This window comes from Coffea arabica, chromosome 2c (genome assembly GCF_036785885.1).
Source record: "Coffea arabica cultivar ET-39 chromosome 2c, Coffea Arabica ET-39 HiFi, whole genome shotgun sequence".
NCBI classification, from domain to species: Eukaryota; Viridiplantae; Streptophyta; class Magnoliopsida; order Gentianales; family Rubiaceae; genus Coffea; species Coffea arabica.
Genome location: NC_092312.1, coordinates 66,309,870 through 66,324,555, shown reverse-complemented (window position 1 = coordinate 66,324,555; position 14,686 = coordinate 66,309,870). Strand labels below are relative to the sequence as shown.

Here is a 14,686-nt window from a genome sequence, read left to right as displayed (position 1 = left end):
GAATTACTCACGAGTCAAAAATTCAAGTTACGTTACGAGCCGACAATTCGAGTTGCTCGCGAGCCAGAAATCGAGCTACAGCTCGCGAGTCTTGTCAACTTGAGCTCGAGCCTGGCTTTTCCTTGGTCGAGTCGGGCTCGAGCTCAATTTTCTTGGCTTGTCAAGCTTGAACTCGAACTCGAGCCTATTGTTATTAAGTCGAGATCGACTCGATAAGTCCAAAACTCGACTCAACCAGACTCATTTGCAGCCCTATGACAAAGGACAAACAAAGTGGAAGAGAATTCTGCAACAAGAGGAACTGTGTCTATATCATGTATAGAGAGGCCACTTTCCACTAATCAAAGAAGTACTCAACAGCTACAGTTGTGGCTGAGCTTCAAAAAAGGTAAATAAAAAGATATATCATAATGCCACCTTAAACCACTCAAAAGTCCTCTGAACTGTTTCTGAAAATGCAGGTGCGAGTGTGGAGCACTTAGTCGAAATTCAGGTTTGCTGCTTCTATCCGCAATGAGTCAAACAGGACTGTAGAGATATAACGCTCCCCAGCACTGGGAAAGATTACCTAAAAAGAAAGAACAAACAGATGGCATTAAAAGGGGAACTGATGGAAGTCAGATTCATCTGTATAGAACAAGAAAATGCCTACTATTATGATAGGCTGCCTAGACTAATCTAAAATGTCAAGGACCGCAACCCGAGTAATGCCCTAAATAGATTGTATCTGCAGTTTACATGAAAAATATAAAACTTTCAATGTGGGATACACTTTAGTAAACTTAAAGTGGATTATAATTTCCAGCATAAGGTGAAAGCCTTTAAGGGGCAACAGCATACAAGCCAAAGGGAAAACTTGTTGGTCTTTTTATTTGGAATTTTTTTCTCAATTTCTGATCACCGCTTTGATTGCTAACGCTCACTTCAGTCTGACTTAAAGGATCTTGTGTTCCTTGTCATACCTGGATTTGAAACAGAAGTAAAAGGATTGATATATTTGCAACTCTTTTATGGATATAGCTTGGAGCATTTGCAGGTATCAGAGAGAATTGGATCTAATAGGGGTTTTGGGGTTGACAGATGACATTGGAAATCCATACATGCTCAAGTTTATGCCCAAAGCCAAAACATCATATATCTGTTTAGGCCTTGGCTGTAATTCTGCTGTTCTTCACTTGCCTTTTTATATTTGACATATCCTGTCTGCTTCAGCAATAGGAAGCACAGAAAAATAAAATCTTGAAAGCAAGAGAAATAAGTGGATGGGCGCAACCCTCTAATAACAAAGACATAACCTAATCGTGAACTGATAGGTGATATCACATTTCAAAAAACATGTCAATGAAATAAGAGATCTGTAGCTTGTCCACAGTTTTCACCCTATTGCCCCAAAAAAATAACAAAGGATAAAAAATAAGGAAAAAAATCCATAATATTGTTGCAGATTTACCTAAAGTGAAAATTCCAGCTTGAATCACAATTAAGTATCTTAGACATGAGCAGTCGTTATGAAAACGAAATGAAGTATCCTTAGTATAATGGATTGGTCTACAGGAGAACAAGGAAAACTAGAAACTTAATTTTTTTGACATAAGGGTGTTCAAGTAGTCAATAGAATGACCAGGGTAATAACTGATATGCTGACTTGGAAAGCTTTTCAAGAAGTTGAGCAGTTAAAAATTAACTGCAACATCTGCATCAGATAAGAAAAAGTTCAACTTACTACTATGAGTTTTCCAGCATATTCAGGCCTTCTTCCTAACTTTATCGCAGCAGCTGCAGCAGCACCTGAAGAAATGCCCACCTACAAACCCGAGAGTCAACGTGATATATATTGAAGCAAAAACATGTCAGTAGTGGTTGGCCAGAGAAGAAAGGGTTAGAGATGCCTTCGAAACTTTCGACTTACCAGCAAACCTTCCTTGAGTGCAAGAAGTTTTGTCGTTTCAATAGCTTCATCACTTGATATCTAAAAGGGGCCAAGAGAAAAGAAGAAGCAAAATATGACATCAAATAGAAAATTATGTTGCAGGAAATCATTAAATGGAAATTGGAATGAAAATGTTTATGTGCCTCTAAAATATCCCAGCATATGCACCCAGCAAACATATTTCCTAGACTACATTTTACTTGACACACCAATGCATTTTTAAGCTTTTGAAAACAAAGACGGTCTTTCAACAGATAATGACTTCAGTAAATACTTTTCAAGAAAAGTATCAACAAGATAGATTTAGAACCAATGTACTGAAATAATCAAAAGAGATGATGTCATTCCCCAAAGCAAAACTTCTACAATGAAAAAGAGAAGCTTTGCTAGAACTTGAGGAAAAATATTTAGAGGGCCAAAATGCTCTGTACTAGTCCAATATAAGATGTCTACTTTTATGTCGGTTCTAGACTTTTTGTCCTGTTATAGCATGTGCTACCAAGTGAGAATCAATGCTGTTGGAGAACATCAACTGTTACATAACCAGATTATACATGATAAAAATAAGCAAGACTTGATGAACTGATGTAAGATCCTTCAAGGGGCCAATATATGTAAATAGGAAAAGAAAAACCAGAAAAGCAAACAGAATTTGAGCATATGTTCTCATTCTATGGCACCAAAAGTTTAAAGCAAAAGCTGACAAGGAACCTTGTCAGAAGGGCCGAATGTAGGTAAATGTTGAACTCAAAAAGGAACTAACTATCTAATCTAACTTTTTCAATATACAAAAGATAGCAGATATTGGGGGATTTCCACACTCATTCTAGATGAACCAGGAACTTGATCAAAGTTATGACTCCTCAAAGCCATTCTAGATAGCACGGTCATTCAACCAGTTTCATGAGTCCAAAATAAATACTTAAAAATGCATTTGTTGGACTCCAAAACAAGGTAAACTGTAAGGAGAATCATTTGAGCAGATTAACTACACAGAATAGTACATACTTGAGGCCAATGCGTTATAGACATGCCTCAAAAGCTTTCTTTAAGCACAATCTTCAGATATTTTATTCTGGTTTTCCATATATAGCACTAGAACATCCAAATTTTACTACATTACTGCATAAAATATCAAGAATCAATTTGAAAAAAACTCTAATTTCTGCTAAACAACGATTTAATGAGCCTAAAAGATCAAAAAATAGTGAACAAGGAGAATTTGTACGAAAAGACTTATAATGACTTCTAAAGCATTTTCCACACTCTACTCTCATTAAAATATGGAAAAAGAAAAGAATGTGGATTAACCATCTCTTGGCACTTTATCTTCCATTAAAAATATGGTTCTATTTATGATGACTTAGTGCAATTTTGATACAAATAAAAAAAAAATTTGTCCACACCATTATCTACAACACACCAGATGCCGAGTATTCTATTTAACTTTCATAATACAGAATTAATTTCTTAACATAGAGGAGTCCACCATTAAATCCAGGTTGAACATCCAAGAAAGTATGAAGAGAATAGAGTGCCCATAAATATATAAATACAATGACCTGTGCAAGATATTAACATACAAAGTTTCTTCTGGTGTCTCATTGTTATTATGTATCAAGGAAATAATCCTAGGTTAGATGTATTAGTAGACATAGCAGCTTAATCAATCAAGGAGGAATCCTAGATCTTTATACACTTAGCAGCGATGCTACTTGTTCAATCTAGTAGACAATGTCATCATGACGGTCAGAACCAAGGATATACATTAGAATAAAAAAGCAAGATCTGGATAAGGAAGTCTTCTCTTTATTATCCATCTTCATTAGACTGTTTTATGCACATTTCTTTTTCTTCCTAAAGTGCAAGTATAATGTGCTTTTGTGACAAAAATACAAATGGATGAAAGGATATAGTAAATAAAATTTCATACATGATTCTATTTCACTTTCATGCATAATTTTCTTTCATGAACATGAGATACAAAAAGATACAAATTACTTACTTGAATAACTTCATCAAGTATATTGATGTCTAAAACTGGAGGGATGAAGCCAGCACCAATTCCTTGAATTTTATGAGGACCTTTCAGATCAATACAAAAAATTTGTAACTGGAAAACATGAGTTATCTCAAAAATAGGATAAGAGCTTCATTAGACTCATTGCAAATCAACAATTGTTATTCACAATATTATCAGAAGTCAGAACCAAAAAGAATGAAAAGTAGGATAAAGCAGCATTACCAATAAAAAAGGTAAACATCAATTCATCAAAACAGAACACTTGTATTGTGTGATTACAACACAACAAAAGGAAGCACTTGAAGAAGTGATGACTGAAATGTAGGAAGATCAACAGGCACATATCATAGGAAGAAGAGATAGTGAAACAAAAAGCTTTCACTAGGTGCTTGAGTAGCCTTTATTAGTACTCTAGACATCCATTAATGATTTTATGCATATTAAACCAACTCTTTATCGAGGATCAAGTAACAGGGCGTTAAGAATAAAAAACTGTTCCAAGTTAGATCCAAGATCAATCGGGTGTGTAAGAAAAAGATGCAGCACAAAGTTAAGGTTGCCTCCCTTTATCTATTCTGTGTTCTGGGTGACATGATCATTACCAGTCAAAAGTTTAGTTACATATGAGAGACATACACTCGTATGCTTGAACAGCTCGAGGCCATAGCCATCAAATCAATATATGCTTTTAACCAGATCTAATTGAAAATAAAGCCAGAATAGCAGAAAAATCAAAATGTTTCTGAATCCTACTTCTAGAACAACAAAAATGACAGTAGAAAACAATTCAAAACTCGCTGTATATGAAATATGGTATCATTAAAGGTTTTTCTCAGTGCTGAGCAACTTTGAATGAAAAACGTACATGTTCAATCATGGAATTAACTTGTGACTATTAAGTGGCTCAAGAACTAAGATTAAATTTCTCATTTTACATGACTCAAAAAATATGAAAACTCCAGCCTATTTTTTTCCAATTCTCCTAAGGAAAATTCAATTTAAGGGAAGTATCGACTTCCATATATAGTCTGCAACTATACTTGTAATTGAGTTTAAGAGATGAGAACCTCATAAGGGCTTATGAGTTTTCAAATCCAAGTCATGGACTCTAAAACACATTCAAGACACTAATTTGAGATAAAACTAATATTTGTCAAGCAGCCTTAGGATAATCAAAAAGTTATGAACTAGATGCAAAATGAGACATTTCACAATTAACAAATTGTATAACAAGATTATATTTAATTATAGGTAAAAAGAGTGAAATGTGATCTAGTAGAGAGGATTTGATCGACAAGGACATGTTATCACCAAGTCATTTATTCGAGTGTATTATGCACCTAACCTAACAGTAAAACAAGCCTAAGAGCAAACAATCTTGAACATAATAAAGACCATAAAAGATGAGAAAAGCTAGATCTAGATTATAATCACCTGGTTTTTCTCCACTCAGTATTGCACTTTCAGTAGGTTCAATTCCATATACCTGTCAACAATAGTTTACTCAAGACAATAACAACAATGAATAATTAAATAGACAAAAGAGGCATCAGAATAATAAGAAGAAGAATCTGACTTGGATGTCCGCATTTTTCTCCTTAAGAAACTTTCCGGCACCAGTAACTGTACCCCCAGTTCCAATTCCTGCAACCAGGGCGTCAACTTTCCCTTCAGTGTTTTTCCATATCTCTGGTCCAGTGGTTTCGTAGTGTATCTACACATTGAGAAATGCTAAGTGGCATATTGCGATCATCTGTATGCACTTTATCTGGATGTAATGTACCTTTGGATTAGCAGGGTTCTCAAATTGCTTGAGAAAAAAACAATTTGGTGTTGCCTCCATTATTTCCTCGGCTTTCTTGAGAACTCCATCAATACCTATTGCTGCATCGGTGATGTATAACTCAGCTCCAAAAGCACGGAGGATAATCCTTCTTTCGAGACTATATGTGTGTGGCATAACTATGATAAGTTTGTAGCCCCTAGTTGCTGCAATGAATGCAAGACCAATGCCAGTATTACCGCCGGTCACCTCGAGAAGGACCGTCTTCAGCCACCAAATGTCCATATCCAAAACCAAGAGTATATCGTTAGTACAAAATTTTAGTAAAGTTGAACGGCCACAAATGGGGCCCATAACCTTTGTAGTTTTTCTTGAAAAGAGGACCAATTTTTTGTCATCAGTAACACAATACAAACAAAAAGTTTCCACAGTAATTGTTTCATCTTTTAAAGATCCATCATACAAAGTACATAATTTTGGTGGAAAAGCATAAAGATGGATACAAGTGCAAATTTATACTCATGGTCTTCAAGAGGTAAAATGTGAAGTTAAAAGAAGAGAGAAGGAAAAACTTAACTAACCTTGCCAGGGGTAATTAGACCCTTCTCTTCTGCATCTTTTATCATACTGTATGCGATCCTACATTTAGGTAAGGAGAGATACAACATGTTCACTTGGTCTATTGACATCTATACTCAGCATGCAGGAAACAAGACGTGGAACCACTGGGACAATACAGTGAGAAAAATTTTTCGGAAGAAGAACCAGTTATAAGTGGAACATTTTACCTGTCTTTTACACTTGAGCATGGATTCATAGTCTCCAATTTGGCAGCAATTCGTGCAGCACAACCATCCACAACATTCTTGAGATATACCATTGGGGTATTCCCTATGAGCTGTAAACAGTAAATATAGCAAACAACAATCATGCTTTCTTATCTGCCTTCAGAAAATAACCAATCAATAACAAAGGTTTACAAGAAAAATAATTACTTCAGTGATGTTATTCGCAATTCCATACTTCTCTTCCATTGATAAGTCAGGAGTCACTGCACAAAGATAAGAAAAATAAAGTAACTACAAAGAAGAGAGTAAAATTAGATTTCAGAGATGCAAAAGTATGTATTACATATTGCAAAACTAGATGCAAAAGTATGTAAATATTGCAAAACTAGAAAGAAAAACATCTAAAAAAAATATTCCAGAAAAATGACGATGATGCCACCAAAAAGTTAAGTTCAGTGCAGATGTGTGCAGCTACACCTGCAAATTAGATGCGACTCATTTAACTAAGAAGGTAAATGAAATGTCCCGAGTCATTGATAAGTTTCAATATAAGCCAAAGATGGAAAACATGCAACTTTAATGCAAAATAATTTGTTAGACCATTCCGTTTCTGAGAAAAGCCAAGAATAACACATACCAAATCACAAGGGAGATTTCCAGGAGACCCTTTGCCTTTTTCACAGGACTGACAATCTATATCAGCTTCAATAATCTGTAAATGTTCTGTCATCAAGAAAACAAAAAAAACTTCAGGAAATCAATCAAGCATATATTGAGGACAGTGACTATGGATGTCAACAAGAACATATCAAATCAATCAAAGCAAAGCTCAGCCTAAAGTTTCTTTAATGGCTTCCACTCAATGAAAGTTATCCCTCTTGAGTTGCTAAACCCAACTAGTCCAAAATACTTCATAGCTGCCTCTCCAACACCCACAGTGTCCAGTTTTCAGAGCCCAAAATATTAAGGCCAAACCAAGGAGCAGCATTTATCTCACAAAATAGTCCTCCTAAGGCTTACCTCTCGAATGTGATTTGCAGAATTGGGAGTGAAAATCAAAACCAACCAGAATTAAAGGGAAACCTACCTGTGTAGTAGAAAATGCAAGAATTATAAAGAAATAAGCTAGTTGAGAATATTTTCTCAAAGAAAAATTTGCCTACCCCCTCCCAACTCTCCCAAGCCCAAAATAATGAAATCAAGAAAGTCAGCAAAGTTTGAATATAATGAAGATTTAATACCTAAAGTAAGACATTTTTCTTTAAAATTACACAAGGGAATCTTTACCGCATATCACAACATTCCAACCAGACTTTAATTTTAAAAACAAAAGCTCAAGTACTTTTAAATGGAAGGAATAGAACACCTAAATCCAATTCACAATCCGCAAAGTAGAAAATTACGAGGAAATGACACTACATTGAGAACACAGTATAAGAGAAAATTGTTCATCCTTTGGTTCTTACTAGTTAAAATCAAGTTTGTAGAGGAACCAATATAACAGCTCATTGCAAACTTGGGATTCTACAGATAACAGCAACATATCATTACCAACTTCTCCAGATACAAAATAAATAAGCAAAACTGAATGAAAGACAAACTTGCCTCAGGTTTTGAATCTGTATCTGCTATTAACGTCAATAATCAAAGAGGCCCCTTTATGCGGAAAAACCCAATAGAGCAGAATATTTTCCCAATGCCATAAACAAAATCTTGAAATTTATAGCAATACCTGCTCTAAAGTCTACAGTCTCCAGTCTCCACATGCCGTCGGTCTCTTATGAGTCCTTGAGATGATGAATTTGACTTTTCTAATGCATGCTTACAAATATAAGGATGTTGCTGCGGTATGTTTAGATGTCAAAACAGAGGTGTGGAAAGATAAGCGAAAAGACATTCAAGTATTTCGGGCCACAAACGGTAGGAGAAGTGTGTTGGCCGGACATGTGGAAAGGGATTTTGTGACGTGCAACCGGAAGATGTATTGGGCGTTGAAGGGGACTCCAACCGCGCATGTGAAATGTGGAGGGGGCGAAATTAAGCAACCGGAAAAGTGAGGGTTTGTACGCGAAAGTACGGCAGGGAAAAAAGGCGCGAAACTTACTGGATAAGCTAAACAGTGTAGGCGTATTAGAAAGGAAGAAACGCCAAAACCGGAGCAGGCGGAATAGCAGAGATAGGGATTTGTTATGGAGCTGGCGGCGGAAATAGATGCTTCGGATATGCAGTGGGACAGTGAAGGAGAAAGCGAAAATGTAGTATCGCTGATGCATGAGAGTGGAACACCTTCGAATTATAGAAGTTACAGCAGTGAAAGGAAGGCCATTCGTCGGACGCCGGAAACAATGGTAGTATCGTTGATGCATGAGAGTGGAACACCTTCGAATTATAAAAGTTGCAGCAGTGAAAGGAAGGCCATTCGTCGGACGGCGGAAACAATGGTAAGCCACTCAACTCATTCCGTGAAGAATATGGTGGATTGGATCTCGGATGAGCAGCGGCAGGCTGTCAGAGAGTTTGGATTCGGGTCAATTTTGAATGTGAAGGGAGTAGAGGTTGACGAAGAGATGTTGAAGTGGCTGGTGGATAACTTTGATGTAGATCGGAGGACACTGAACGTTCATGGGCACTGTCTACAGGTGACAGGCGAGGATGTGGAATGTGTACTTGGCTTGAGCAGCCGTGGGAAAGATATTGAAAGCGAAAAGCGAAGGCAAGAGATGGATACAGAGTTGGAAAGAGAATTGAATATCAGAATAAATAGCAGTGAAATTGTAGTGGAGGAATTGAGACACAGTATATGTAGTTTGCATAACGAAAGCTTAGAATTCAAAGTGAAGTTCGTACTGTTTGTTGTTGGTAGGTTATTAGCACCAAGTTTGGATGACACAGTGAGCCGGGATCTGGTGGCTGTAGTGGCTACAGCGGAGAATATGAAAATTTTGAAATGGTCGAAATTCATACTTGACAATTTGGTGAAGAGCATCCGTGATAGAGACGGCAACGGAATAGCGGGATGTGCACTTTTCTTGATGGTATAAGAAAGACGCACCATTTTGTATTAGAGATAGGAATTGCTGGAATAATGAAATTAAACTTTGATAGAAAAGACCCGTAAATGATGGTAGGCGTTTTTGTCCCTGCAGATTTACTATCTGGAACGATTTTATATCGAGGGTGAGGACGAGTTTCACAAGTTCCAGTCGAGAGGGTCGAGGCTAAGATTTTGGAGAAGGTACGAGATTAATGAAAGCGTGCGAATATTGAGGAGGAATCACATATTTGAGAGGGAACACGTAATGTAAAATCCTTTCGTGTGAATTGTTGTTGAAATTGCAATCTGCATTTTGTGACGTTACTAGTAGTACAAAACTGAAGGCTTGTAGTGACAAGGCAATGTGCAGTTTTACAATAACATAAGCTGTAGAGAAGACATTGAAAGAAGACTGATTGAAATTGAATGTGGTAATAAAGATGTGAAGGATAGTATTAGTAGAATGGAAGCAATGATTGAATGTCGTTTTGAAAGGCTGAGGAGCATGTATGAAAGTGGAAGGGTGTGCAAAATAAACCGGGCACTTGGTGTGGAGGGTGGGCAAAAAGACGATTGGCGCGGTAATGTTAAAAGAGGGAGTGAGTTACATAAATTTAGTCCTACAACGCCAGATGTTAGGTCCAAAAGCAGGAGTGAAAATGATAGAGTCACTACGAATAGTACTGTAATGGGTGAAAAGAGTGCATCGAAAATTACAAAGTGGAGAAGTAGAAAGAGACTAAGCATGGACAATACGGAAAAGCCTGTGTGGGAAGATAAACAAAACAGAAGGCAAGGTAAAAGAATAAAGGTATGCATCGGTTTGTGCCAAGGTATTTCTAGCATTAGAAAAGTAAAGTATAAATTGTAGTTTTATGTACAGATGGATAGCAGTGGGATGAACAAGTGTCAAACGAAGATGGTTGCTTTATTGGCAAAGGTGAGTATTCCAACGTTCAAGAATTACTGAAGTATGGGAAATTATAGACAATGAAAGATGACATATTTTTGTAGTAGCAGGAAACGAAGCTGGCATCTATCGGCGAAAAATTGAGTGAGGGACGAGCAAAAATACTGAAGTTCTTGTTTGACACTCAGCTGTCGCAAAGGTATGTACTGGATCATGGATTTGTTAAATCAACAGTTCTATTTTGTTTTATCCCTTATTTGAAATTGCAATGGGAAAAGGGATAGAAAAGTATTTGCAATTATAAGGTTGACTAAATATGTAGTATGATTATCCCCATAGGGGAGAGGGCATAGGAACGAAAATCTTGGAAGCAGTTAAAATTGGTTTGCAAGTGAGCATAAAACTTACAATTTGTGTGCTGTCAATCATGCTTGCTTATATAAAAAGCAAGGGTAGGTAACATGCTTGCATATAGAATAAAAGGTGAGTATTCCAGAAGTTTGAGAATGGAACTACAATGATAACTCAATGACCCTTATGGTGAGTACATAATCGCCTTGGGCTAACTCAATGACCCTAAGGAACGATTGAGTCATTGAAACCGTGATTGCTGGTTGTATTAGTGAGGAAGAGCAAACCTACTCTGGCCGTTTTAACTCAAGTCATTGAAAATGATGATATCAAGTTTGTAGATTATGAAACCGTAATACACATAAGGAAAAGATTAATGTACCCTGTTGTAATGACAGGGAAGTACTGGTGTCAATTAAGGGGCAGACAGCAAGTCGGGATGCAATGGGGTCCTTGCTTCCTCAAAAACCCATGGCATGTGATGTGAGTAAATCGAGGGATTGAAATTGGGTGGTGTTATGTGGACTGTTTCATGGAGGACGAAGTGATATGACTTGAGTTTGGTGCAGATAATCAATTGCTATTGTGCGATGAAAACAGCAAGGCAGCAAAGGCGTGCTGTAGATCAGTCAATGCGATGGTGGTTCATGCCAACTTGGTTTCAGGTACAAGTGTTTGGCCAAAGTTGGGGGGAGTGAGTACGTACATTCATATTAAAATGTCATATTTTACTGTCGTGTTGTAGCAAGAGATTTTGGAGTTCAACAAATCAGCAGACGAGCTGTACTCTACATATCTACAGGAATGTAAAGTAGGAGGTAATATAAAAAAGTGTGAGAATGTACGAGAAGCTGCTCTGTTATGTAGCATAATGGAATAAATACAGATTCCCATGATGATGACTAACTAACCGCTGCTATGCTTCAGATATTCGTGCCAATGTGGCACGACGAGCATTGGTATATGTGTGTGGTGGACATGGGAAGCGAAAAAGTATTAATTTATGATTCAATGAGAGGACACGAGCAAACGGATATGAATAGGCACAGCTCCGTGGAGACTATGGTAAACTAAGTTGGTTTGTCAAACATTTCATGAACACGACCATCACCTTTACAATTGGTGGCAGTAAATTTAAAATTGCATATGTTTTTCTTGTATGGCCCTCAGATTGAAAGGTTGGAAGTAGCGCTGACTTATGGTTTGGAGGGGCAGTATTCGTCATGCATTTGGCTGTACAAAATAAAAGCTGCAGCCACATGTCCACAGCAACGGAATGCGTAAGTTGCATGTGCATAGGTTTGGAATTTTTTTGCATAGTTCAGCAACGGTTGTCTAAATTTGTGGTTATGGTTTGTAATGCAGGTGGGATTGTGGGTTATTCATGCTGAAGTACATGGATATGTTATCAAGTGGAATTGGAAGCTGGAAATGGAATCAGGTAAGGAAAAAGGAATGGCGTCGTGTGCTTTAACAGTAAGTATGTTTGCTTGCATTGGTTGCGAATGATGGAGATAGTAACAAATTTATCGGTGCAGTACAATTCGGAGCAGGAGCGGCGCAAAGTAGCACTATTTTTGGTTCTGGATGATGCCAACGTTGTCCGTCATCAAATTATGCGGAAAGCGAACACGCACAGGAGGTTGGAGATGAATAAAGTTGAGGTTGGATGAAGGTGGCAAGATAGAAAGACAAAGTAGCGGCATTTTGTGGAAAGGGCCATGTAATAGGGGCTGTCATAGTCGGATGGACGTCGTCGTAGCCTAAAATGTAGAAGACGGAGACAGAGAGTCCAAAAGCTGCCATAGTAAGGCAAGCGGTTGGTATGTATCTATGAGTTTCATTAGACGAAGGGAAAGCAAAGTTCAACCGAGCAAACTCGCCGGCGGTGGTGTGGGGAGACCTTGGCATGGGGATAACGAGTACCACAATCTTCATGTGGTCGAGAGTTAAGAGAAGATTTGTGGTTGGTTATGACTAGCGTACAGTGATCCATGGTATGCAGTCATTAGAAATAAATGAAAAAGGATTGAAATATTTGATTTGTGGTAATTAATAATTAACGCGTTTAAATTTATGTTTCCCGAGAGTTTATGAATTAGGTGTCTTGATGTATCCGAAACAATGTCTTAACACGGAGTTTAAACCTGCAATAGGTTAGTTTCTTGCTCTGCATTCTATGCTAAAGGGTAAATGCCTATACGTCCTTTTCTATGGTATGGTCCGTACTCAAAGCGAAACTGAAAACCTTCCAGCTTTTTCCAAGAATTGGATTTCAGTCTATAAAGCTTGACTTCGAACAAGGCTAGGTTATTCGGAACAGCGAGCTTCGGATGATGAGCTATCCTCACCACCTTGTAGTCATCCGCAGTGTTATCATACCCAAAACCATATTCCAAGTTTAAGCTAATGCGATACCGTCCAACAGGACGTTGGATGGGAGATTTAGGTAATCGAAAGCATTTCCTAATCCATGGGTTCCACAAAAAAAACAAAAAAAAAACTAGTTTTTTTATGCACTACGCAAAGCAGGCCATTGCACGAGCCTATTGATCATGTTCTCGAGAGGACATTTTATCTTTCCAAGAGTACTATTGAATTCTCTGCTGAATCAAAACTGGCAGAATAAATCTTGGTAGTGATTGTGTACCCTCTATAAAAACAGGCCTCGAAAACGTGCCTGTGAGCTTTCGAGTCCATATTTTGATAGCTTCAGATGCATTTCTACCAATTCACGCCTGTCAATTACAGCACGCCATGATTTTGATACGCATTTAAATCGCATAAGAGAACATGGTGGTAACCTTGCAAAAACGTGAAGCAGTAAATCTTCTGAAAAGCTTGAGATTTCATTGCGGTTTCTAGCAGAATATCACAATCGATTAATCACAAGGATGTAGCAATACCTAACAGTACAGACAGCTTAGTGATTATAGGATTCTTGTACGGCATTAATCTTTTACTTCTTTTCCCTCTTATTCGTCATGCAAAGCCTTCATGACACCAATTCTATACTGTTTTAATCTCCCTGGATGAATCCTGATTACGAACTACTTCTTTCCTAGGCATAATTCTAATGACACTACACAATGAAACATCTGAATAAAAAAATAGGATTGCAGTATGATTTACATAATGTACTATTGTTTTGAACATAAACAATTTTTATAGGGTCATTTTACCTCCTTAACCTTTGTGCTATTATCAAGGGTTAATCTCAAAATCTCCCCTTAAGGTTAATGAAAGTTGTAGTTTGCCCTCTAACGTTCATTTTTTTTCTCACTTTATCCCCTATTTCAATCTGGATAATTTAGTTGACCATTAAAGTATGTGAGTAGACAAAAATGCTTTCTGAATGTGTAAGGCCTGGTGCAACCCAATGAGTACAAACAATATCACAATGATACACAAAGATATATCAAATTTAAGCACAATAAAGAAAACTTAATTAAAGAGAAAAGATAAGAAATGCAAACCAAATATCAATCCAATAGCCTCTTCAATAGATGGCGATGCTAACCAAGATGTACAAGTGAAGGCTCACTCCTTCCTCACCCCAAACACTCTTTGGTTGAGCCAATGAGTTTTACAACTATTCTAGTTAACCCTCAACAACCTACACTTGAAAGATCACTCACCCAATTAAGAACTATTTTATACAAATGAGGCAACCTTCACCAAGGTTTTACAACTTCAAGTGATAGGTTCACCTTCACCAATGTTTTACTCCTCCTAGAGAGTAACCTTCACTTGAGCAACCTCACAACCCAACTTTCCCAACCCCTTATACAACCAACAAAGAATCTTTCTACTCAAAAATCTCACTTGTAAGCTTGTATTTTGTGTTGGCAAAAATCTCTAGTCTTC

The 14,686-nt window shown here is 37.4% G+C and overlaps 1 protein-coding gene across 3 annotated transcripts; it reads right to left on the bottom strand.

The window, feature by feature from the left end:
* Window positions 1–284: 284 nt before the first annotated feature.
* On the bottom strand, window positions 285–8,394 carry LOC113727486 (cysteine synthase-like). 3 transcript variants are annotated; one of them, XM_027251682.2, is made up of 13 exons: window positions 8,257–8,387; window positions 7,545–7,611; window positions 7,162–7,247; window positions 6,732–6,787; window positions 6,525–6,634; window positions 6,318–6,375; window positions 5,737–6,000; window positions 5,530–5,667; window positions 5,388–5,439; window positions 3,936–4,015; window positions 1,910–1,969; window positions 1,724–1,804; window positions 285–568 (listed from the first exon to the last, which is right to left on the bottom strand). In XM_027251682.2, the coding sequence occupies exons 4-13, from the start codon at window positions 6,768–6,770 to the stop codon at window positions 479–481; spliced, it is 972 nt and encodes a 323-aa protein (XP_027107483.1). In that variant the 5' UTR covers window positions 6,771–6,787; window positions 7,162–7,247; window positions 7,545–7,611; window positions 8,257–8,387; the 3' UTR covers window positions 285–478. The 3 variants fall into 3 exon arrangements, with proteins under 3 accessions (XP_027107483.1, XP_027107482.1, XP_027107481.1); XM_027251681.2 differs by lacking the exon at window positions 7,545–7,611 and having other exon boundaries at window positions 8,257–8,394; XM_027251680.2 differs by lacking the exon at window positions 7,545–7,611 and having other exon boundaries at window positions 8,130–8,362.
* Between the last annotated feature and the right edge of the window lie 6,292 nt (window positions 8,395–14,686).